Raw genomic sequence first — 24,171 nt, 5'->3', positions numbered from 1 at the left:
AGGCCTTAGGACATAGACTTTAAAATGCGCCTTCAGGATGGACGTCTGGTTCACCTCATCTTATCAAAATCGGAGAACATACAGGTGACTTGAGGTCAAAACCCTGTATTAATAAAACTAGGGTGTTTGCCTGAGTGTATCTGGTTTTCTTTTTCTTTAATAACCCAGAACAGCAGTGTTAGTCACTTCTTCAAGGACTTGGGGGCTTTGAGATGCTTACATCTGTGTCTCTGACCATCAGAGACATGACCGGTATCTGATACAGTCAAAAGGATTGCCTGAATAGTTGGAGAATGACAACTTGTGGGTCAGGATTATCTCCTTTCTTTTCCAGGGTTCTGGCCAGCAAATACATGTAGGAGCAACATATATAATTTTGATTGTAATGACAGCAAGGTCACTAAGCAATGAATAGTGTCATTCCCAAGATGTCTTTCCTTGAGGGGCTATGTGTTTTATCCATCCTGCCCTTGACAGCAGCAATACTGATAGTGTTGTGATGATAAATTTGATGCTCAAGATAAGAATATGGGCCTACATTAGGATAAAGGGACCAAAGATTTTAGTCTTATCAAACCTTAGGCCAGGCCTAAATTACCAGAATAGAAGACTAATTTAGGATTTGGAGGCTGAGAATTTTGGCTACATTCACAAGTGATAAAAAGTCCACTGGATTTACCACAAAGCTTTTGATGTGAGCAATTAGAAGTTCGTACTTGGCGTTAAAGGAGATAGGAAAGGCTACAGAGGTCAGGTATGAGGAGAGAAAGATCAGGAACTTGGTTTGAACGTGTTATGTTTGAAATCCCTACTAGATATCAGAGTAAGGATATGGAATAGGCAGGTGACTGCACGCGTGGGAAGTTTAAGGGCAGAGATATAATTTGGAGAGTTGTTGTGTAAATGGTACCTAAGAACAGACTCCAAGGACCAATCCCTGGGATCCTTGAATATGAAGAGGTGACAAAGATGAGGAGACTCAGCAAAGAATATAGAGAAGGAGCAGACAGTGAAGTAGGAGAAAAACCAGCAGAGTGTGTTATCCGGGAAGCCAAGCGGTAAAAGTGTTTCTAGGAAGAATGAGCAACTGTGTCGAATGCTGCTTATAGGTCAGGTACCAGGAGAACCAAGAAGTAATCAATAAACTCACTAAAATGGAGGTCACTGGAGAACAGTTTCGATAGATTGTTTGGAGTGATAGCATGATTTCATTATTCACTTCGAACATTTTTCAGAATTCTCTTATGCTTATCTTTTCTTATGTGAAAAAGTAAGAATTAAATCATTGGAATGCATTCAGTGCTTTTATGACCTTGACCATAGATATGAAACCATATCAATGGGATGTTTTTATCAACTAGATGTTTTGACTTCATGTAAAAATGGTCTATAGGTCTCTGGGAATTATTGTGTATGAGAATAGAAGACAGTATAGCTCTTGGAATGTGTCTGTGTGGTGTTATCATAATTAGTGCCTGAAATAGAAAAAAAAATCCAGTCGACCAGCAGAATGTTTTATTTTCATGTTGCAAAATAACTTGTTTAGCCAATTTTTCCTGAACTTATTAACTTGACCACTTTTCCTGCTAGTATGCTGATGGAGGCGAAAGGAACACATGTGCATTCATGTACATGCATGGGCTTAGACATGCTTTTTGAAGGGCTCAGTAATTTTTATACTAAGAAGGATACTTTGAGACTTTGTTACTCCTCTAGTTGTACTAGGACTTCGTTTCCATGTAGAAAGAGGCCCTTCAAAGCACGTCAGAGAATACCTAGATCCAAGAAGGCAAATTTAGGAAATTTCTGAGTACCACAATAAAGTCTCGTGTACTTGAAAGATGGTAGGTTATCTCTAACTCATTTTGAATGAATGTGATTAAAGATGTAAGGAAAAAGCCCCATCCTAGCATGCCACCTTAAGTTTCTATGTCTCCCTATACCCACACACTTGCCCTGCTGTCTGTAGTGCAGCCACAATGCTTCCCCACTGCTGCTGAGGCAGGAGATGTCGAGGTACACGCTTGGGCACCCACACATTCACCACCCAGAAGTACAGGGGAAATAACTTCCCACGGGGAAGGTATTGGACTAATGAGATAGGAGACAGGAGATGCATTTTCCTTCCTTCCTAACCCCCAGTTGGGCTGTATGGCTATGCAGTAATGCCTGTCCTTGAGAAATTAGCTCCTGCCTAAACGGATTGCGGCCAACACAGTGATAAACTCCATTATCCTTGCTCTCCTGCCTTCCCTACCTCACTCCCCTTTTTCCTTACTCCTACTTCCCTGGGGTTGCACAGAAGCTTTAGCTTCAAGCTCTATTTTCTAAGAAACTCAGACGAAGACACCTGGAAATTGGGAAGTCTTGGATGAAGTCATAATTCCACCCATATTCAGAACTGTGTGGTTTTGGACAGGTTACTTTCTCTTTCTTTTTCTCCAACTATAAAATTTTGATGTCGTAGTAGATGTTCTTTAAGGTTCTTCCTGGCTCTGAAGTCATGCCAGGGTAAGAGGCCATCAGTGTGAAGGAGGTGATGGGAAAAGGTAAGGTGCTATACTGACCAGTGATCACTGGTGGATTGCTTACATTTGCATCAGAAGAATGCACTCGATATAATCAGTAAACTTGAATGTTAACAGCTCCAACCAATCTCAAGTTCCAGAAATAGTTTTAGTTCTACTTTCTGCAGAAAAATAGATTCAGGTTTCCTAGGCCTATAAAGAGAAAGCCAAATAAATCTTACCCTCTCTAGCACAAGTGCAAATACTTCTCTACTAGCTCTACAACATAAGCTGTCTGAGAAATGGTAACTGGCTGCAAGCATATTTTCAAAGGGAATAGTGGGGAAGTTTGTAATGTCAGCACCTCGGGAAGCAGGAGAGCTAATACATGGTGTCTGTAACTATTGCTTCACTTCCCATATACGAACACATTTGTTTCCACTCTGGGGCTGCAGGTGGGCTGGAGTTAGGGAAAGGACTATTCACCATCCGAAGCTTGTTATACCACAAGGGTTTACATTATGCTCCAGACTTCTATATTTGACTCTGGAGCATGGACTCGGGGGTCAGACAGCACAGGTTCAAATCTTAGCTCCGCCATTTACAAGCTTTGTTGCCTTTGGCGAGTTACTTAACCTCTCTGTGCTCCAGTTTTCTCATCTATAAAATGGCAATTCTAATAGTACCTACACCATAGAAATCTTGTGAAGATTAAATTAGCTAATATAGGTAACATGCTTAAAATCATGCTTAGCACATAGGAAGCATTATATTAAGTGTACACTATATTCATTATAGCTATCGTGGTGAGCGAAGATGGGCTGGAACCAAAGGAAAACTCTTGGCCAAAGCCATATGAAATGTATCAAGGGACCAATATGTAGAAAGCAGTAGAGTGAGGGGGTAACAGATGACTTAACTGCAAAAAAATGCTAAGCAGGAAACACCCTCTAAATATTCTTGTTTATACAGTACATGACACAAAGTAGAAAAATAATGAAAACAGAGCCTCTCTGCAGGATTTAGAGTTCTTTCGTATATATTTTAAATATACATGTGCAATACATTAAAATATATAGAGATGTGTGAATATATATTTACAAATATATATATATATATATGTATATATATATATATATATATAATCTCACAGAAGGGATACATATGCACACTCACTCCCACGTCCATGCGCATACCCCAACAGGACCCATCTATACGTAAACCAGATGCAGTCCATATCAGGCCAACTTGGACACAAGTGAAAGCCCTGACTCAGCAGCAGATTGCACATTGCAACTACATTTGAGTAACCCTTCAGTTTCTTCTACCAAGTGTAAGGCCATTTAGAAATCCACTGAGAAGAGCTCATCTGGGTATATGGCAGAGCCCAGAGCCCTTCTGGCAGTGTACAATTTGCCTGAGTAAGGACTGCAGGATTGGGTTATCAAGGAGCTATCAAGGAGGAGGGACTTGTGTTATTTGGGGCCCTGAAACTATTAAGCAAACATCCATAGAATAACTTTAGCTCCAGGAACAATGCACTAGTGTCATAGAATCCTTATATATCTTGGCTCTAAGCAAATTTCAGGCAGAAGCAGGGAGAAGTGTGTGTTGCTACTCATCACCATCCAGCTTGGCCCAGAGAACTGGGCACAGCTTTTAGGGGTAGATAAATTCAAAGTTCAATCAGGCAGACTTGTGAGATTAAAAAAAAATTACTTAAAATTGAAGGATCTGAAAGCAACTTAAGAGGTTACAAGTATTGGTTTGGGTTTATAAATGTTCCAAGAAGCCAAACTTTATATATGGCACCATTTGCAGCAATATCATTAACATTATTAATAATCATCATAACATATTTATATATACAAAAATAGAGCAAAGCAATTCTAGAAGAGGAGGTGAAAGTGAAGGTGTGGGGCTGTGTGCAGCCCAAATGTCAGTACACTTCAGGAAGATTCAGAACCAACAAAGACCGAGTGGCACGTATTTCTGTAGTCTATATATCCAACAAAGGGACATCAACGTTCCCTTCTTCTTCTTCCCCGTGTATGACTCTACATTTCTCCCCACCTTTCCACCCTGCAATACACATCCATGCACACTTTCAAAGAGATGATATATAAAGTTAGAGTCTGGAAGTCTTAAACTAAGTTGGAGCACCTTGGTTTCAAGCAAGTGCCCTCAATCTCTGGATTCTGCAGTGAATTTTGGACTCACTTACGTAGGGAAACCAAATCTAATTCCTGTGTCTTTTAGTAGCAGTCTTTAAGGGCCTGCCACCACCACTGCAGCCTTTTCCCAGTGAAGGGTATTCACAGCACAGGCTCTTGATATTTTTAAAAAGATAAGTCAGTTCTCTGCATTATACATCTTTCGTTTCAGTTTTCCACTGTTGCTGAAATTTGGGTTTCCAGGCAACTGCCCTTGCAGACAAAGCCAGGAGCGAGCACAGTGTGTGCAGCAAAAGGTAGGTGCAATGGCGAAGATACAGCTTGGTTAGGGCGTTCTTAAGCTTTTCTTTTCCACACGAGCTTCTACAAGGCGACACAGCCAAAGGTGATGTCCACTGCGGGAGGAGCCTTGACACCTGATAGTTAATTAGCTACCCGCCATGCACTGCTTAAAGACCACCACGCTAACTCGGCATGGTTCCTGAACATCGAATGAGAATGGCTTTCTGTCGTTGTTAGTAGAGTCCTAGGAGAAAAGTCCCATGACTTAATGTGATGCAGGGTAGAGAGTATCGAACTGTGTCAGAAGGCCTGTATTCCAGTCCCAACTCTGCTATAAACTCTGTGTGTGGCTTGAGCAAATCCCTTCCTATCTCCAGGTCTCAGTTTTTCCATCTGTAAAATAAGGGCATTGAACTAGATTAACAGTTAAGATTCCTTCCAGCTCTAAAGTTTTATGACTTTTTGTGTCCATTATTAAGGCCTGAGCCATGCAGTCTCAGGGCAGTTAGCTTCTAAGAGAGAACGGACCTCTGTAATATCCTTTGCTTTGTTCATTTAGCTATAAAGCACGTCTGCCTTTGGCACTTGGGTCAGACATACAAAGTTATGAGCATCCTGATTTACTACCCTACTCAGCATGCTAGTGGAATCTGTCAGTACTATAAGTTGATTATTGGGAAAGGGAGTACAACTCCAACTCATGAAACCTGGAAATGTGAGATAACTTTGCCTCATATGCTCACAAACAGGTAAGTGTGGTTATGAGCGCGCACACACACATCAGGATATAGGCTATTGCTAGTGATCAGTTCATTACAGGAATCCATTTCCCTTAATAAACATTAGTAAATAGTATAGCATAGCAAAGTTGGGCGTCAAAAGAAACACCTACAGAAAAACAGCACTTTTGGACGTGTTAGAGAAAGAGAGACAGGGAGAGAGAGAGAGAGAGAGAGAGAGAGAGAGAGAGACAGAGAGACAGAGGAGCGGAAAAGTAAAAGTGGAAAGGGTGAAAATGGAGGGGACATGAGTCCTGAAGAAAGTAATGAAAGAAGAGGAGAGAAGGAGAAAGAGGGAAGATGAAAGAAGAGAAGGGCAGTAAACAGGAGGAAGGGTGAGATTCCCTGGAATAGTGACTGTTTTTCCACATGGACCTGTGAAAACCATCTCAGAAGAAAGCTTCCAAAGGCACCGTGGAAAGCAGAGTGATGCCCAGAGCCTGCATCGAGAGGCCTGACATTGGGGAGCCCCTAAACCTCCACGTTGCTGGCTCTGTCAGCCCTCAGTGTTCAAATCTCATGCCTGTGTATCACCTGAATTTGCCAGGACAGCCGTAAGGGCTGAGAAGGCGGGGTGTAAAAAGGCTGAAGAGGAGTGGGATAGATAGTGTGAGAAAGAACAAGGCATCCTGCGCCAGGATGTCCTCGGCCACCCCCCTGACACTGCAGGAACTAAATTGGTGAAGCCCTAACTTTGGCTGCTTTACTCCTCCTTCCCCTCTTCCAAGATGAGGCCTACGCTTTACTGATGGGGGCTGGAAGGAGACAGCTCTGGATCCATTTTGCGGGAAGGTCATACGGACTTCTCCTGGGCCTTGGGGAAGGGCGCACTACCAGAAGAGATCTTTCTGCACACAGTGTTGGTGTGCCTCTTACAGCGGCAGCCTGGTCGCTTGAGGCCATCATAGCCCTGCTGGCACAGATGGAGGCATCCACGGGTGGGCAGGTAGCAGCACAGGCAGGGTAAGAAGAGGGAGATGAGGCTCATGGCTGCCCAGCGGACAAAGCAAGAGCTAGGCCCGCAGGAGCAGGGCTCATCGGCGCAGTTGTCTTCGTCATCCGTGGAGCAGTGGTAGAAGAGGCCCTTCACGCAGCAGAGACAAGTGCCATAATCGAGGAGGCTCTCAGCAGAGCAAAGGCAACGCTGGTTGCACAGCCAGCAGGAGGGGAGAGGGCGAGCTGCTGTGCAGAGGACACATTTGCAGCGCCCACACTCCTCGCAGATGAAGAGGTGCTCACTGGGGTGCACTGCAGCTTGCTCAGCTTCTCCCTTCAGAGCACCATCAGCCTTTGGGTGGGCTCCTGCTCCAGGCTGGGTTCGGATGATGGACTGGCCTGAAGGTGAGGGCGTGATGCTGGCCAGGAGCCTTTGATCAGAGGCAGTGGTGCTATGGGACATTGAGCTGGCAATGCTAGATTGGCTCAGATGCTGAGGCAAGGGCTGCAATTGATGGCACTGGCTGAGACTGCGGGGGAGAGCAGTAGGCATGGTAGCCAGGGACCAATCAGATTTGTGGGTTTGCACGATAAGGGAAGGGCTGGAGAGGGCCTGTTTACAGGGTGCTGGAGGCCGTTCCACATAATCATTGCTAGCATGAGTAGAGCGCAGCTGTTCAATAGGCAGAATTTGTTGGAAATCATCTGTCACTGCAGCATCCATTTTGCCTTGATTCTTGAGTTCTGAGTGGCTTTGCGTCAGGGCGGCACTTACGGTGATAAAGAGCCCTTATAGTTACATGGACCTTAGGGCACATCAGAAAATCCTAGGAGAGAAGGAACAGAAACAATGAATGAGAACACATAGGCGTGAGGATTTCTCAGGGAACGAGCAAAGCTCAGGCCCTATCAGCACCCCTACCTTAAATTCCTTTACAGTGGACTTCACGTTACACCTTTATTCTGTAATTGACCTCACCAACTTCCTGACAGGCAAGTCTGGTCATCCCATCCAGACCATGAACCACTTGGGGAGCAAATATCAGAGAGTCAATTGCTTTTGAATTGCATCATATGACTAGGGTCATAGGAGCAGCTAGCTCATTCAGATGTTGGCTGACAGAGACCCGAATTTCAAAGGCAAAGGCCACTTCCTGAAGCAATGCTGATGGGAAAGAGAAAGCCTCAAAAGTCTTCCCCGAGAAATTAATTGCTCATGTAAAAATCAGAATTACCCCTTTGGTGAAATTTGTGATAAACATAAATAAACATGTGAGAAAGGACACTGCTTGATTCAATGAATATAGGCAAGCGAACAAGATGCAGTGGGCAGAGATGTGGCAGAGACACAGAGGGCAGAGATTAGGCTATCTGTAGAATAATATGAAAAGAGGCTGCCCAGCACTGCGAGGAAGCCAAGCTAACCATCCTGCAGTTCTCAGTTCTCTTCATCTTGTAGGCCAATTTCACTTATTGAGGAGGTGACTCTTTCCAGATGGCATTGTAGCTCCAGACGAAACTTTTGTATGCATGGGAGTAACAACGGGGACGGGGGAACCATCCAAGATGAGCCCTGACTTGGTTCAAATATCACCCATAATTGTGCCTATTACCACCTTAAGTGAAGTTTTTACTGATGGGATTTACTAGGCAGAATCTGTACGGAGTGTTTTCCCCTATCTTTTTACCTTACACAATATAATAAACTGGCTTCCTCAAAGAATGCCAATGTTCTTCCACCAGATTTAAGCTAAGTTGAATATCTAGAAAGCGTGTGCTTGCGTCTCCACTGTACCACAAGCAAGAAGAGTTGGCGGTTATTTCCTAAAGGATTTCATTGAGCCTAGTACTGATAATTGTGACCATGAGGAAAACACTGTATGAATCGATTACTGTATTGCCCCATCTCGAAGACTGAACAGCCAAAAAGTCGTACACAAAGAAACCTAAATACAAATCCAAGAGTCAGCCTGGAGGCATTAGGACCTAGGAAACACCAGCATGAATAAAGTACATATTTGAAATCCATCAGATTTCAGGCCATCTCAAAATAGATTGATTACTCACACTACTGTATGGGATGGAAATCTTGAATGAGTAATAGAAATGAACAAGGGAGAGAGCATAGTGCTTGATTAGCAAGCAAACATGATACTGAAATGTGCTCAAAGTTCCATGACAGGAAAAATGAGGATGCAGCTCATAAAGGACTCAGTGGCTAATAATACGACTAGGCTCATTGCCTTTCGAGGCTATATCCCCATGCAAACCTGTTTAGTTGAATTTACATCTGTTCATTTTTTAAAAAGAAGATTTAATTTGGTTAAAAATAACTTTTCTGGCACATCACATCAAAAAAGCAGTCTGACTATAATTTCAGTTTTTAGCTAGTTCTCTTTCTGCTATTGAATGCAGCACAGAGGATGCACATAAACACGATGGAGGGTCTAAGACTCAAACATCTATATAAACTTTGTCAAGTCACTTGCTTTGTTTGGGCCATAGTTCCGCTATCTATATAAATGTATAGGGGGGGACTAGGTGACTGCAAAGGACTGTGCCCCGTGGTGGTCTATAATTCTATATCACATAATTTGACAAGATAATTCTCTTCATCTACACCTTCTATGTCTTCAGTCCTTGAGGGTAAACTGGGCAACGTGCCCTTGTTTATCTATTTGGGCATTCAAAAGCAAAATGTCTCTTTCACTTACTCGGACACACAGCCCCCTGAAGTCTCCCAACTCTCCCTTTGCTGTATCTTTATTAAGATTCACAGTCTCAGCGCTGGAAAAGAACAGGTAGTTGTCATCCGAACCCCCCAATAAACAAGGACACCTTGTTCAGCTGAATTGCAGGGTATGTGGATGTAGGAGCTTTGGCTTGGGAAGAGTTTCTTGACAAATTTATACTAAATGGATTTATTACCCATCGATAAGATAAAGAATGTGTGGGGCCCTTCAAGTCCTTTACACTGTTAGAGAAACTCATGCTGGATGCATTAGGGTCATGGATTTCCCAGAGGAATTCAAAACATATTGGAAGTCCCAAGAATCAAAGACTCAAAGGAAGGCACACGAGGTCTCAAAGCTATAGGAGATAATCATATGGGATTCCAGGGACGTCACCAGGTATCTCAGGGACATGCCCAGAAGGTTGAAAGCTAAGCCTGGAGGAATCTAGGTCATAATAAAAATGACTCAGAACCATGTTCAAAGGGGATCTTGTCTTGGCAGAAGGGCCCATGGTGTTTAGGGTGAGAAGGCGTAACTGGATATCGATTAGATTGGATTGCTGCAAGACTGAGCAGTTGAGATGCCTGGCTGATTAAAGGAAGCTTACGGCATCATCTGGGATGGTGAGGTACTGCTGTCTTGATTACAGGTGAGGGGATTGACAGGATGAACTTGGAGTTGTCGTCCTACCCTGTAAAACCTTCTTTAGAATGGACTGTGGAAGATCTGCAATACAGTGGGCAGTAGGACCTGGGTAAAATCAGGGTGTTGAGTAGGATAAAACAGGATTGGATGACAATAAATTGTTTGCCATTCTGGACGTGCTGAATCCGATCTGGCTAACAGGATGAACTGAAACAGATACTGTAGGAGAAGGTAAGAGGGGGGAAAAGTGGAGAAACAAATAGGCAAAAGGCTGCTGCAGTGCACAGATTAGAGGAAAAAGTACTGTTGCATGCGTGTTTATGATTTAGAATTCCACCCATTAAAGGGCCATTCACTGTGAGCAGCAACTGTTCAAAAAGTGACTGTGCTGGTGGTCACTTCCATATTTATTAAATGAGAGACAGAATACACATATCACATATTATTAAATAGGAGCCAAGGTGATTACAAGTCTTGGCTGCACATTGATGGGATCTAGTGATTTCTGTCACGTAGTGCCTCTGCAGTAATGAATGATGCATTGTAAACCCACTCCCATCTCAGTCCCTCTGGCCAGGTGCTCATAGTTTTCTCAACAGTTTTTCTGCAGCCCTGAAGTTTGCTGTGTTCAACCTCAACAGAAATTTCTTTTCTTATGCCAATTTAGGGAGTAGAAAGCTAAATCCATTCAAGAAATGCTGCTTGTTAATGAAAGAAAAATGTATTTTCTCCCTGGAACCGAAAATCTGCCACGTTGAAACTAAAGTTGAAAATTTTCCTATCTAAAGCCCTTCTATGCAAACACCTCAAGACAGTTCTGATTTCTATGATAAATCCTTTCTGATACAATATGACTCAATCTCGATTTCAAAGAAGAGGGGGGAAGAGAAGAAGGAGAGCCTGGCTCCTGTTTTCTCCTACTCCCATGGGTTCAATGCTGTTTTGTACCTTTGCTGTGTAACGGCTCTGGGGTGTGTTGCTTTTTTCTGTGCGCTGCTGTTATATACACTCCTTCTCAGAATAACTGAAAGCAAACATAGGGGGAATTTCTGCTATGGCTTTATATGTTTTCTTAGTTCTACTGTTCCAAAGTCTGCTCTCTAAAAATCCCTCTCTGTGCAAAAGCATTTGCATGTCTATCACAGCACTCCCCCCTTACAAATACCAGGTTGTATATAGTTTACATTACTAACCTCTCAGCCACTGACTGGGCCTCCCTCCTACCGCATACATCTTGCTGAAGCTGCCAGGTTCTCACCACATTTAACTCTTAACTTGTCACTTTGCTACCCTGGTCCTATTCATTCCTTTAATAGATCTAGCTGTTTTAGTGATGAGCAGTACAGGGCAAAATTGTAATATCAAATGAATTTCCACACTTCTGATCCCGAAGAAAATGACAGTTGTTCATTTAAGAAGCAGGAACCTTTCTTTGCACCCCAAATCCTTTTATCGGGGACGAGAAACTTAAGTTCTAGTCCTCACTCTAGCTCTACTTTGCCGTGTGACTGTGGGCAAGTGACGTCTGCTCCAGGCCTCAGTTTCTTCATCTGCAAAATGAGAGGGTGTGAGAGGAGAGTTTGAAAAGGCCCTTCTCGTCCTGGTGCTCTACATTTTTAATGCGGGTTTTGTTGGTTGCATGTCTCTGTCTCAAAAGGCTTCCATGAAGAGTTCGTCTCCTTTCCTTTAGGCTCTGTACTTTCTCACTACTCAGCTCCTCACCTCTGAATAAAATACCTCCAAATCCCAGTCACTCAGATCACTATCTAGATTGTTTCACAGCTAGAGACCTAAAAACAGAACACACAGAAACAAAATGTGTAGAATGTTAACAATAAACTCGTAGTCAGTGTTTATTAAGAGGTACAGGGAAAAGACGAATCCTTCCTTAGGGATGAGCTGCTAGCCTGCGCCTGATTTGTATGTGTGCACGCTGCTGGCTTGTTGGGAACATGATGTAACACCTGGTGTATCCGAATTCATGTGATAGCCCACTATGTTACAGGGAAGTTTTAATGTACCCAGAAAAGCAACAACAATTTGCATTTCAAAATAGCTTTTCTGTTTAAGAGTTCAAGGTCTGTGTTCCGTTCATCCAACTTGGTTTGCAGCATGCAGAGGTGAGTGATAATTATAATTAGACAAATGCAAAGGAGTGTAAACCACTGCCCTAGGTCCTATCAAATGCCTATTGGCTAACTCAACATGCTCACAGGTTCTCACTTTTGACAAAATTTCCATATGCCACATAGAGACATGTGCACACACACCCAGGCATGGATCCAGAGATTTCTAAATCATTGCTCTGACTCAATGTAAGTAGGGGGTTATGCCGTGTCAGCTTGCGCCATTTCTACCCAGGGCAAGGTGATGTGATGAAATCTGAACGATGCACAGCCCAGACTTGTGAGCCAATAGCCGACTAGCCCCACGCTGACAGGATGCCCGCTGGGCAGCCAGACTGGCCTCAGCACGGGCTCTCCCTACATCCTCAGTTTGCGAGGTTAGGCTGCGCTATAAGGGGCTTAGGCAAGCACCAAAACGCATTGAAAGGTCACCGGGCTAGAAATTAAATTGACATTTTGCTACAAAAGGGTAATTTTTGCAGTTCCATTTTGATTTATAAATATCCAATGAGGTTAGTTTTCTGCCAGAGCTGATTCATTTAAATCTCATTTAAATGATTTTCATTTTATTTCACCCATGCGCTTGTGTTTGTGCGCGTGCACAGACGCGCGCGCACGGACACACACACATACACACACACACACACACACACACACACAGACGATGGCTGGAATGAATGGCAATCTGTGCACAGAAAGAATTCTGGGGTCCTTAGGAGCTAATCTGTATGGCTTACCTTGAGGAAAGGATCTATTCATGCTGAGAAAAGCAGACGAACTAATGCCCCATCTGGCTCAAAGGACCTCTTCTCCTGAGTCTAGGTTTCTCCACCTCTCCTCGGAAAGTCTTGAATGAAAACTCCTTCACCGGCAGTGGAGCCAGAAACAGAGATAGTTCTGTCTTAAGTCTTTCTGACACAGCAGAGAAAACGGAAAGGGAAAAAAAAAACGGTGGTGGGGGGAGGAGAATCAGTCCTGTAGTGGCAGATACTTTGTATAGATTTTCCATGCAGATCTCAGTCTTGATGCCCGTATTCCCCAAAGAAAGCTCAGCAGGGTAAGTTGTTCACCTCCTCCTCCTCTTCTTTCTCCTCCTCCTTCTCCTATTTCTCCTCCTCCTCTTCCTCCGCCTCTTTCTCCTCCCCCTTCTCCTCCTCCTCTTTCTTTTTCCCCTCCTCCTCCAGCATTTTCCTTCCCCCTCCTCTTCCCCTCCCCCTTCCCTCCTCCCCTTCCTCCTCCTTTCCCTCCTCCCCCTCCTCTCTTGCCTCCGCCTCCACCTCCGAACTCTGTCTCCTCCAATCTGACAGATGAAGCGAAGCAGCAGAAACTGCAGTTGTAGACACAGGGTATCTCAGCAGAGCAATAGATACCGATATGTGATTATTTACATAGCTCAGGGTGTGTCGGTATATAATCCGCAGAGAGCGGGGGAGGGGCTGACATTGCAGTGTTTTCAGCTCAGCTGGCTGGCTATTTTGTGAATGTACATGATTTCAGGAGGTCTTGTGAATGGGTTACCGGGGAGGATGGGAGGGAAGGGATTTATTGCTCCCTGTTATAATTTCTTTCTCTCCCTCTCTCTGTGTCGTTTGTTTTCCCGGAGCTGTAGCTCTTAATGCTTGGCTAAGTGGCGTCATCCAGTTGAAATTGAATCGACCCATTAGAACTCCCCATAGGAATCTCTGTATCCGGTCCCAGGGTAATGACTGAAACAGAATTTAAAGGGGAAGGGGGTGGGGTGGAGAGTAACAATTTTAAGGAGGCCTCATTTACATATCTCTGCCAATCACAGTCCTACCAAGCCACTCAGCCTTTGCTGAGTGATTGCAGCTTCAATCAGATGGAGACAGAGCTTCTCCTTTGTTTAAGGGTTTCTCCCACCTCCTTTCTATATCCATTCCCACTTTTTCAGCACTAATAATGATTATCCATCCATCATCCATTGGGAAACCATTAACCAACCTACTTTCCCTTTCTGTCTTTAATATGTCATATATTCAACAAATATTTTTGAGTGCCTTCCTTTGTGCTAGGTGTTGTGGATTCAATAAGGAAGACAGAATCCCTGCCTCCAGGGAGCCTCCCTGGGACTGCCAGCCTTCTGAAATGAAAGCAGCTTTGGACATTTTCTCTTCAAGCGAAGGCCAAAGCTTCCTGTAAATTATCCTCAGTCCACTATTTAATTCAGTAGGAAGGGGTCTTCCTTCTGGGCATCCAGACAGAAGCACTTGGATGAAAACAAGCCTCATATTTAGAATAAAAGAGATGATTTCAAGTCCTGCTTCAATGGAAAAGTAGCAGGAGCTTGACCATCAACATTCTTAGGATGCTTTGGTTACCCCATCGATAAAATTGAGATGGTAAATGGTGACAGTTCAGAGTAGAACAAACCTGTGAGTCAGGAAACTCAGATTCTTAATCTTACTCTAACTCCTTGTGTGACCTTTGCAATTTACTTTTCCTCTAGTGCCTCAATTTCTACGTTTACATGAGGGGATGTGATTAGGTAATTGCTGAGGTATCTTCTAGCTCTGACATTCTATTTACACCCTCTCAGGAGGGTTAAGAAAACAAAGGAAAACATGAGATTAAAAACAAGTATGCTTGTGTGGGTCTGCATGTGCTTGTGTATGTGTGTCAAAGGTGTTCCAAGCTGCTATGTTGATGTGTATGTATGTGTGTGCATGTGTATTACATATATAATTTCTGAACAAAATTTACATCTCTTCCCAATCAGAATTTCCAGAGTCAAAAGATTTTCCTATGTAAATTATATTTTGTGACTCAAACCTCTTTCTTACTCTTAGCATTGACTTGAGCTTATCAACATCACGGAAACCATTAAAGCTAATCTGTAAATTCATCCATGAAAGAGGATAGATTTACTGATATATTCATTCACCCATTTGTTCAACAGGTATTTATTGCACGTCAACCATGTGCCAAGCATTGTACTTACTAGATTCAGGTCAAACAAATCAGAGTTAAAATTTTTATTTCTCATTTTATGAGCTATCTGACTTTGCGCAACTCAATGCATCTCTCTGAGCCCGTCTCTTCATCTTTAAAATGGAGATACCTACATGATAGGTAACTGTAGATTGAATATGGTCTTTTAAAAGGTATATCATGTGTCTGGAATACAGTGAGTGTGCAATGAACAGTAGACATCAATGTTAAGAAATTTGTCTCACCCTAATGTAGCCCATAGCAGAGGCAAGAGATGATTTCAATTTGAAATCCTTTTATTTTATTTAAGTCCTGCTTTAAATTTGAACAGATATATACCAAACATATCTTCCTTAAATGTGGCTTATTTTCACACTTTATTCCTTTGTTCAAAAACTTATTTCTAATTTCTAGAGCATTAAGCCTAAATTACTCTGCCTGTCCATCAAGTTCTTCTCCAACTCTATACTACTTCCACTTCTCTTAACATAAGTCAGGTTGAATCTTTCAATAAACACCTGTTTTCAATCCATGGTTGGGCATCTGCGGATGTGGAGGGCTGACTGTATGCAATGTTCTATGCCATTTTACACAGGGGACTTGAGCATCAGTGGATTTTTGTATCCGTGTGGGTTCCTGGAACCAAGCTCCTGTGGAGATTGAGGGCAACTTAAGTTTTGGGGGAGTCAAAAGTTATATGTGGATTTTCGAGTGCACAGGGAGTCTATGTCCCTAAACCCTGCATTGTTCATGGGTCAACTGTATAATAACGATGTATTATTAATTAACACATAATTAATAAATGAATCTCTGCTCTCAGGCTCATAATTTAGTAGGGAATATAGCACAAATGTAATATAGGATAAGTGCTATGGAAGGGAGCAGAGGAGAAATGCACCTAATCCAGGATTGAGGGAGTTATGGGATGCTTCCTAGAAAAGGTAATACGGAAATATACATTTGAAGGATGAGAAGGGCATTACAGCTAGAGGGAATAGCACTACAAAAGACAAGAGGTAACATAAATGATGACAGGATGGACTGCAAAAGGAACCATCACTGAATCTCCCAAACTCAGTATAATGATGGGCACAGAGTAGATGCTCAGAAAATATTTGATAAATAAAATAATGAATAAAAACTATTGCACGCAGAGATAACAGAATGAACAAGGATACAAAGATATGAAAACAACATGTTTTATAAACCATTCTAAGAGGATTTCCTACACTCATAGGCTAAACAATTTAGGAGCAGAAATTTTCTCTAGAAGGCACCACCCATATGTTTTATTCACATTCCTAGAATGTACTAAGCTTATTTAGGTTTCCCTAAATTGTAGCAAGTGGAAATAGATTATACATGAAAAACCAACTTTGTATGATAGTCCAATACTGTGTCTAAAATAATCGCTATCAGAATCTTCATCCACAAACTGAATCAAATATCAAATTCTCTCAGCCTGTAATTATAAGCCATTTTCTTGTCTGCATAGAACACGTATTCTGTACAAATGCTGAAAATATTTCCTCATTCTCTTTTTTCCCAGAACACGGCCCAAATCCGCTTGAGAGCCTGTAAGTTCCTATATGAGACCAGGTCTAGCCATACTCCACTGAAGTTAAGAGGAGCTCTTCAGACGTGCCAGATGAAAAGCTGACCTGTGGTCATCCTGATTCAGCAATGACGATGCCAGAAGAAGGATGCAATGCCAAGGAAATATAGATTCTTAACCAAGAAGCCTACAGGGATGGCGATAATTATTTTCTATTCCACAGAAGCTGGCAAACAAGTATAGGAGCAATATCACCAATAATGAGAGAATGGTATAGAAAAGTCAGAGAGAAAAGAAAAATAACCCGGGAGAGTATAGAGGGGTACGAGGGAGGGACAATGTGGTCCTGTGGAAAGAAAGCTGGACTAAGAGTGAGGAAATATAAATTCCAGTATCCTAACCTGCTGTGTAGGTTTGGCAGGTCATTTCTCATCTGTAACATAGCAAGTTTCAATGTAATTCAATAAAACAGATATAGCTGTGTACCTACTTAGTATCAGGCAATATACTTGATGTGAAAGATACAGAGATGAATGTGACACAATATGGCACATAGTAGGCCCTCAATACATACTAGTTAAATGAATAAATGAGTGGTCCTATGCTCTCATTACTCACAGTCTAGTAGAATAAATATACATGTAAATACAAAAAGTGTAATACAATCTGTCACTAAATCAGATGAGAAGTAATTGTGGCATGAACCAAGATAAGGACAGTGTGGATGAAGAAAAGTGGATGGTTGGTGGAATGCAGAATACATAAGACTTAGTGACTTATTAGATGTGGGGTGTCAATGGTGACATTTTCTGAGATATGGAGGGAACATTAAAAAAAGAAGCCTTGAGTATATTGGGTTTGAGGTGCCCATGTGATATGTAAATGGTAATCTAGGCAATACTATACGTGGGTTTTGAGCCTAAAAAAGGATATGGACCAAGGCTAGAAACATGGGCACCAGTAGTGCACAGACTTAAGTCATGTGAATGGATGAGCCTAGACAGAGAGATTGTGTCAAATGTTAGAGTGACAGAAAGGTAGAGTCAAAACCCTGAAGAGCACAGATATTTAAGGGGCTGGCAGGAAAGATGCCCATAAAATAGACTGAGATGGGATGACCAGAAAGGAGGCAGGAGAATCATGAGTGTGTGGTGCCTGGCGGCCAAGGAAGTATGACATTTGAAGCTGAAAGATCAACTATCAATTCCAACAGAGTGGTCCACTGAGATACATAAGGTGTATGAAGTATCTACTGGTTTGGCAATTCAGAGATTACTAATAAATTTGGTGGAGGTGCATGTATCTTTCAAGCAATGCTCGTCAAGCAGGACTGCACATCAGTGTCATGTGTTGAGTGTACATATTCCTAAGCCTCACTGCCAGAGATTCTTATTCAGGAGATATTGGGTGAGGCCCAGAGAATCTGCTCCTACAAAAAGTCCCACATGGTCCAAGAATGTACCATGCTTTCTCTTACCTCTAGACCACCAGAAACACTATTTTCCTTGCCTGGAGTCATGGAAACTCGCAAATATACATGTCTGGTCCTGACCTCCTTGCTGAACTTTAGACCCAACTATCTGACAGCCCATCAGACATTTCCAGCTATCATTTTCATGTAGCCATCAAAGGTGATGTAGGGTCAAGGGGATTGCCATTTTATGTGTGGTGGTTATGGAAAGGGTCTCTCATTAGGTGACATTGGAGCTGAGTCTTGAATAAAGTGAGACAGCAAGCCATTCAGCTATATAGGGCCAGCAACTCCCACATGGAAGGAACAGTCTATGCAAAGCCCTGAGGCCAGATGTGCTTGGAATGTTGTAGGACAAGCACAGAGATCAGCAGCCTAGAGAGAGAGGAGTGAGGAGATACTGGCAAAAGGGAAACCAGGCAGGTAGCTGAGGAACGGGCCTTGTGGAACCTTGCAGATCACCTTAAAGGGTTTGCATTTGAAGGAGTTATTGTAGAATTTTGTCCAGAGCACTGGTACAATGTGACTTGTAGTTTTTAAAAGATCACTCTGGTTGCTCTTTGGAATATATATTTGAGAGAGGTACTTAGGGTGGGAGCAGGGAGAACAATTAGGAGGTTATTGCAACAATTCAAACGAGAGAAGAATAACAGTGGAAGTGATGAGGAGATAGAATTGGGAGTTAGAATTCTAGAACTCTGGTTATATTTTCTTCCGTCAATAGTCCTGTTTTCTTCTTTTTCTTTTTTTCATATTTCAGTGAAAGGCATCACCTATATTTTCCCAACACAAAGTGCGCGTGTGTGTACGGGTGTGCATGTGTGCATACGTGCGTGCATATACATGTACTTTAAGTCTCTGTCTTTTGCTAACGTACTCTAACTTTGGTCTGTCTGCATACCCTATGGGAGCTCCCTAATTTGCACAGGCATGCCGTCTCCTCAGGACTTACCTCTTCGCCACTTCTACTATGATTCAAGTACACCTTTTCATACGGCCCGTCACACTTCCTGCTGGGCCCCTGTGTCCACATTAGTGCACCACAGATGTGGTGAATAGTGTACGAAAGCATCTGGCCACATGGTGTTTAGAGTCTGGTATTTCCTTAGCTGGACACTTCCCTGCTTCACATGTGTATCAGCATACACTTCACTTTCTTCAGCTATGTGACTTTCTCTCTACATTAATGAGTTTTAAAACTTAGCAGTGAGGAGAAGAGACGAAGCAGGGCAAGTCCTCGCGAATGTCAGCAGCTCTGAGGTAGCTGATGTGTCCATGTTCCGCACTCCCCTACCAGGGAGGACAGCCTGCTACAGGTGACAACAGCACAGAGGATTACATCGGGTTCTGGGAGCAGTTTATTTTCAGAACTGACATCCTACCCAGTACTAAATATAGCCAGTCTCTTCCTTTCAAACACGGGTTTCTTTTCTGTTCAACTTCAATAAAGCTCTTAGCTCTGAATTACAAAGGCAGTCTTCCTCCCTCCCACCTTCCGTCCCCCCACTACCTTTATGAATTGTTATACTCCCTCTCCCCAACCACCTACTTTCCCTGGCCGCTTTGGTTTCTTCTCCTTTTAAATTTCTTCTCTTTCCTATTTCTTTCCTCTGTTTTCTTGGCATCCTTCACTATCTCCTCTGGGCATTTTTCTCTTGGTGTCTCCAGTTTTTAAAAAGAGAATCTCTGATGAACCCGCTCCCCCAATAGGTCAAGAGAATACAGATGTCTTAAGACTAAAATGAGATATTTTGTTTGTTTATTTTTAAATCTTCCCGGGCTGGGGATAGCTGTGTCTGTCTCCTATATGCCGACTGACCGACATGTAATATTAATGACATGCTAGGATTTGTTGAGCATCAACACTGCATTGTACTAAGTGCTTTATACATAAAATCCTAACAAAAATCATCCTCCAAGTAAGGCACTAAAATCACCACCATTTTAGGATGGGGAACCTGGGGTGAAGACAGGTAAAGGCAAGTTAACTGAGGCCAAACAGCAAACATATACCATACATGGAATTTGAACTACGGCAGTCTGACTCCTGAGCCCACACCCGTAGCCCCCACGCCATATGTTTCTCTGTAGTAGGATTAATGTCTGTTGTATGCCTACCCGATAAGCAGGGAACACTTATGGGGAAGCAAGAATGGGAAAGGGCGGCAGCATCTACAATAGCTTTCAGCTGATAGAAAAGACTGTACTCTTGTTAACTTTTGCTTTTACTAAAGCAAAATGTGAAGGAATTCAGAGAAACTGGGGTAAAATATGAAATAATTGGAAAGGGTTTTGCTTTCACGTTTTATGGCATGTTTTGAATTAATTCAAATAATTCTGACTTTTAGGCACTCTTTCTTTTTACAACTCAGTGGTTCCAAAAAAATATGCAGCAGGCCAATAAGCACGAGACGATGCTCAGCATCATTAGTCACTAAGTAAATGCCAATCAAAGCTACAATGAGGAATCACTTCATACCTGCTAAATTGATTGACTGATAACCTCTTCATTCTCCAGTTAGACTATGTAAGTTCATCAAGACCCAAACAATTTCTACAGATATATTGCAAATTTTGCACCCATTGCACGGGATGAGTGGTAGAGTGGTTGATCCATACAATGGTGTACTACTCAACAATACAAATGACTTGTTTTATGCCACTAATATTACCCAACAGCCCATGATTATTATTTGTAACAAACTTCTTGAGCAGCTTCTCTATCTAAAATACGCACACGCGCGCGCGCGCGCACACACACACGTTCAGCTAGATGGCAAAATACAAGATCAATATATAAAAATAAATTGTACTTCTATGCACCAGCTACTATGTACTATCTGAAAATGAAATTAAGAAAACTATTTCACTGACAATTGCATCATAAAAAATAAAGTGCTTAGGATTACATTTAACAAAAAAGTACAATACTTGTAGGCTTAAAAGTATAAAATGTTGAAAGAAATTAAATAAGACCTAAATAAACGGAAAAATATTCATATTCATGGATCAGAAGGGTGTCAGGACAGTTTAATGTGGGGAAAAATAGTCTTTCCAACAAGTGGTACTGGGACAACTGGATAGCTACAGGCAAAAGAATGGAGCTGGGCCTTGACTTCAAACTATGTACCCTAATTAACTCAAAATGGATCATAGACCAAATGTATGAGCTACAACTACAAAATTCTTAGAAGAAAGGATAAGAGTAAATCTTTGCACACTTGGATTAGGCAAAGCCTTCTTAGAAACAGTAACAGAAGCACACGTGACAAAATTTACAAATAGATAAATTGTACTTCTTCAAAATCAAAGCCTTTTTTTGCTGCCAAACATATCATCAAGAAAGTGAAAGCACAAGAGAATGGGAGAAAATGTCCACAAATCATGTATCTGATAAGGAACTTGCATCCACAATTGAGAAATCTTTCAACTCAATAACAACAAAAACAAGTAACTGAATTGAAAGGTGGGTGAAATATTTGAATAGACATTTCCCCAAAGAAGACATACAAAGGGCCAATGTGTGCATGAAAAGATGCTCAACATCTTTAGTTATTAGGAAAATGCAAAGCAAAACACAACTAGATACTACTTCATACCACTAGGGTAGCTAAAATCAAAACAACACACAATAACAAGTGTTGACAAGGATATGGAGAAACTGGAAGCCTTATATACTGCTGGTGAGATTGTAAAATGGTACAGCCACTTCGGTAAACAGTTTGAAAAGTCTTCAAAATGTTAAACCTGAAGTTATCATATAATCTGGCAATTCCTTTCCAAAATATATATCCAAAAAAAAGAAAACATATGTCAACACAAAAACGTGTACACAAATATTCATAACAGCATTATTCAGAATAGCCCAAAGTTAGAAACCACCAAAATATCCACAAATCATGCTACCAAATGGATGAACCTTGAAAACATCACAATAAGCAAAAGAAGCCAGACACAAAAGGCCACATATTGTATGACTCCATTATATGAAATGTCCAGAATAGGGAAATCCATAAGGACAGAAAGTAGATTAGTGAATTCAGGAGCTGGGAAGAAAGAGAAATGGGGAGTGACGGCTAATGAGTGTGTGATTTCTTTCCATGTTGATGAAAATGTTCTGGGATTAGATAGTTGTGATGGTTGCACAATTCCGTGAATAGACTAAAAACTACTGAATTGTTCCCTTTGAATGGGTGGGTTTATTATGTGTGAAGTATATGTCAATAAGCTATTTTTTTAAAGAATACATTGGGAGGTTTTCCTCATGAAAATAGACTCCTGTCATGTGTGGCTGCTCACTTGGCTAGAGTGCCTAAATCCAATCTCGAACTGATGGACATTCAGAATGTTTTCAGATTTTTTTGTATTACAAACAATGCTGGAATAAATATTTTTCACATATGTTTTGGGATATTTGTGCTAGTCTATCTGTAGGATAAATTTCGAAAGTGAAAATGCTGGGACAAAGAATATATATGTATTTTAGTGTTGCTTAATATTATCAAATGGTTCTCAAAAATACTTGCACCAATTTACACTGCCCCCAAGATTTTAGGATAATGTTCATTTTCTCACATTCTTGCTAACTATATTATCAAATACCTTGACCTTTTTCCACCTGAAAAGTAGAAAATTATATCTTGGGTTTTTAAAAGTATGAGTGAGGGCCGGCTGAGTGGCACACTGGTTAAGAACTGGCTTGCGACGCCAGAGGGCCCCGGTTCGGATCCCACATATGAGGGCCAGTGACACTGCCCTCCACAGCTAAGATGCTGAACAACAGCTCAACCTGGAGCTGGGCTGCCGTGGGTCGCCGGCGATGGCGTGGGCTGCAGCCCCTGTGGCAGTGGGTTGCCATGGGCTACTGTGTGTGGCCAGCAGCCAGCGTGAGCGGCCAGCAGCCAGCGTGAGCGGCCAGCAGCCGCAGTGAGCGGCTGTCTAGAGGCCAGTGACTGATCTGCCTCGCCCGGGAAGAGCGCAATGATGGTGCCAACTTGGGCCAGTGAAGCAACGTCCTCCACAGCTAGACTGAAGAACAAAACGACAGCAACTTGTCTGTTCCCCTTCCCCCAATTCCCCAGCACTGTTCCCTTCCCCCCAATACCCCAATAAAAATCTTTAAAAAAAATAAAAATAAAAATAAAAGTATGAGTGAGATTCAATTTTTTTCATATAACTATTGACTACATATATGTCTCATTTTGAGAGCTGTATTTTCATGTTCTTTGTCCATTTTTGTATTGAATTGTGTGTCATATGGACCTATAGGAACTTAAGATACACATTTAAATATCAATATTAATATACAAACATTAAGACAATTAGACCATGGGCAGAAACATTAATTTTTTAAATCACTTTGCCATTGCCCTTTTAACTTTATTTGTAATACTTCATGCTTTGCAAATGTTTTAAATTGTTACGCAGTCAAACTGATCACTCTTTTCCAGTTTTGAGCCATATCTCCGCATGTTTTCTTCTAGTACTTCTTATATTTTGATGATTTCTTTTTTCTTTTTGATAATTCTTTGATCCATTTGAGTTTATTTTTGGTGTAGGGATGAGTTAGCAATCCAGCAGAGTCACCCCACAGCCACATGTAGCTTACGCACTGCACAAAGGTGCCTTGAAGAGGATATTTTCCTTGACTTGAAACCCTACATTTTTTCCTATTCTTCCCATTATTCCTGCTTGAGACTTAGTGGGCTCTTTAAATCTAAAGACTTAAGTCATGCTTCAATTTAAGGAAATTTTAGTTCAATATTTCTTTGATTCTTTCCTCTCCTCCCTCCCTTCCTTTCTTTATTTTCTTTTTGTCTTTCTGTCTCTGTGTTTGTGTCTCCCTTCTCTTTTCTTCTCTTCCTTTCCTTTCTGGAACTCTCATTAAACAGATATTGTGTTGCTCATAAAGATCGGCATATCCCTTAATTTGTCTTATCTTTGCTTTGGTTTTTGTGTTGCATTCTGGGAGAATATCTGTATTCAATCTGCTATTAAGTGATTCTGATTTTT

General features: G+C 41.8%; 1 protein-coding gene across 1 annotated transcript in view; it reads right to left on the bottom strand.

The window, feature by feature from the left end:
• Window positions 1-3,529: 3,529 nt before the first annotated feature.
• Window positions 3,530-24,171, bottom strand: part of SPRY3 (sprouty RTK signaling antagonist 3) — an 86,359-nt gene continuing 65,717 nt past the window's right edge. Inside the window, exons 2-3 of the mRNA XM_019627628.1 lie at window positions 12,922-13,092; window positions 3,530-7,505 (exon numbers count right to left, since the gene is read on the bottom strand). Coding sequence (XP_019483173.1) covers window positions 6,536-7,402 — 867 coding nt within the window. The 5' untranslated portion in view covers window positions 7,403-7,505; window positions 12,922-13,092 and the 3' untranslated portion in view covers window positions 3,530-6,535. The remainder of the gene's footprint in view (window positions 7,506-12,921; window positions 13,093-24,171) is intronic.

Source organism: Hipposideros armiger, unplaced genomic scaffold, assembly GCF_001890085.2.
Source record: "Hipposideros armiger isolate ML-2016 unplaced genomic scaffold, ASM189008v1 scaffold_738, whole genome shotgun sequence".
NCBI lineage: Eukaryota > Metazoa > Chordata > Mammalia > Chiroptera > Hipposideridae > Hipposideros > Hipposideros armiger.
Note: the sequence above shows the minus strand (reverse complement) of the source record. Positions and strands in the feature narration are given on the sequence as shown.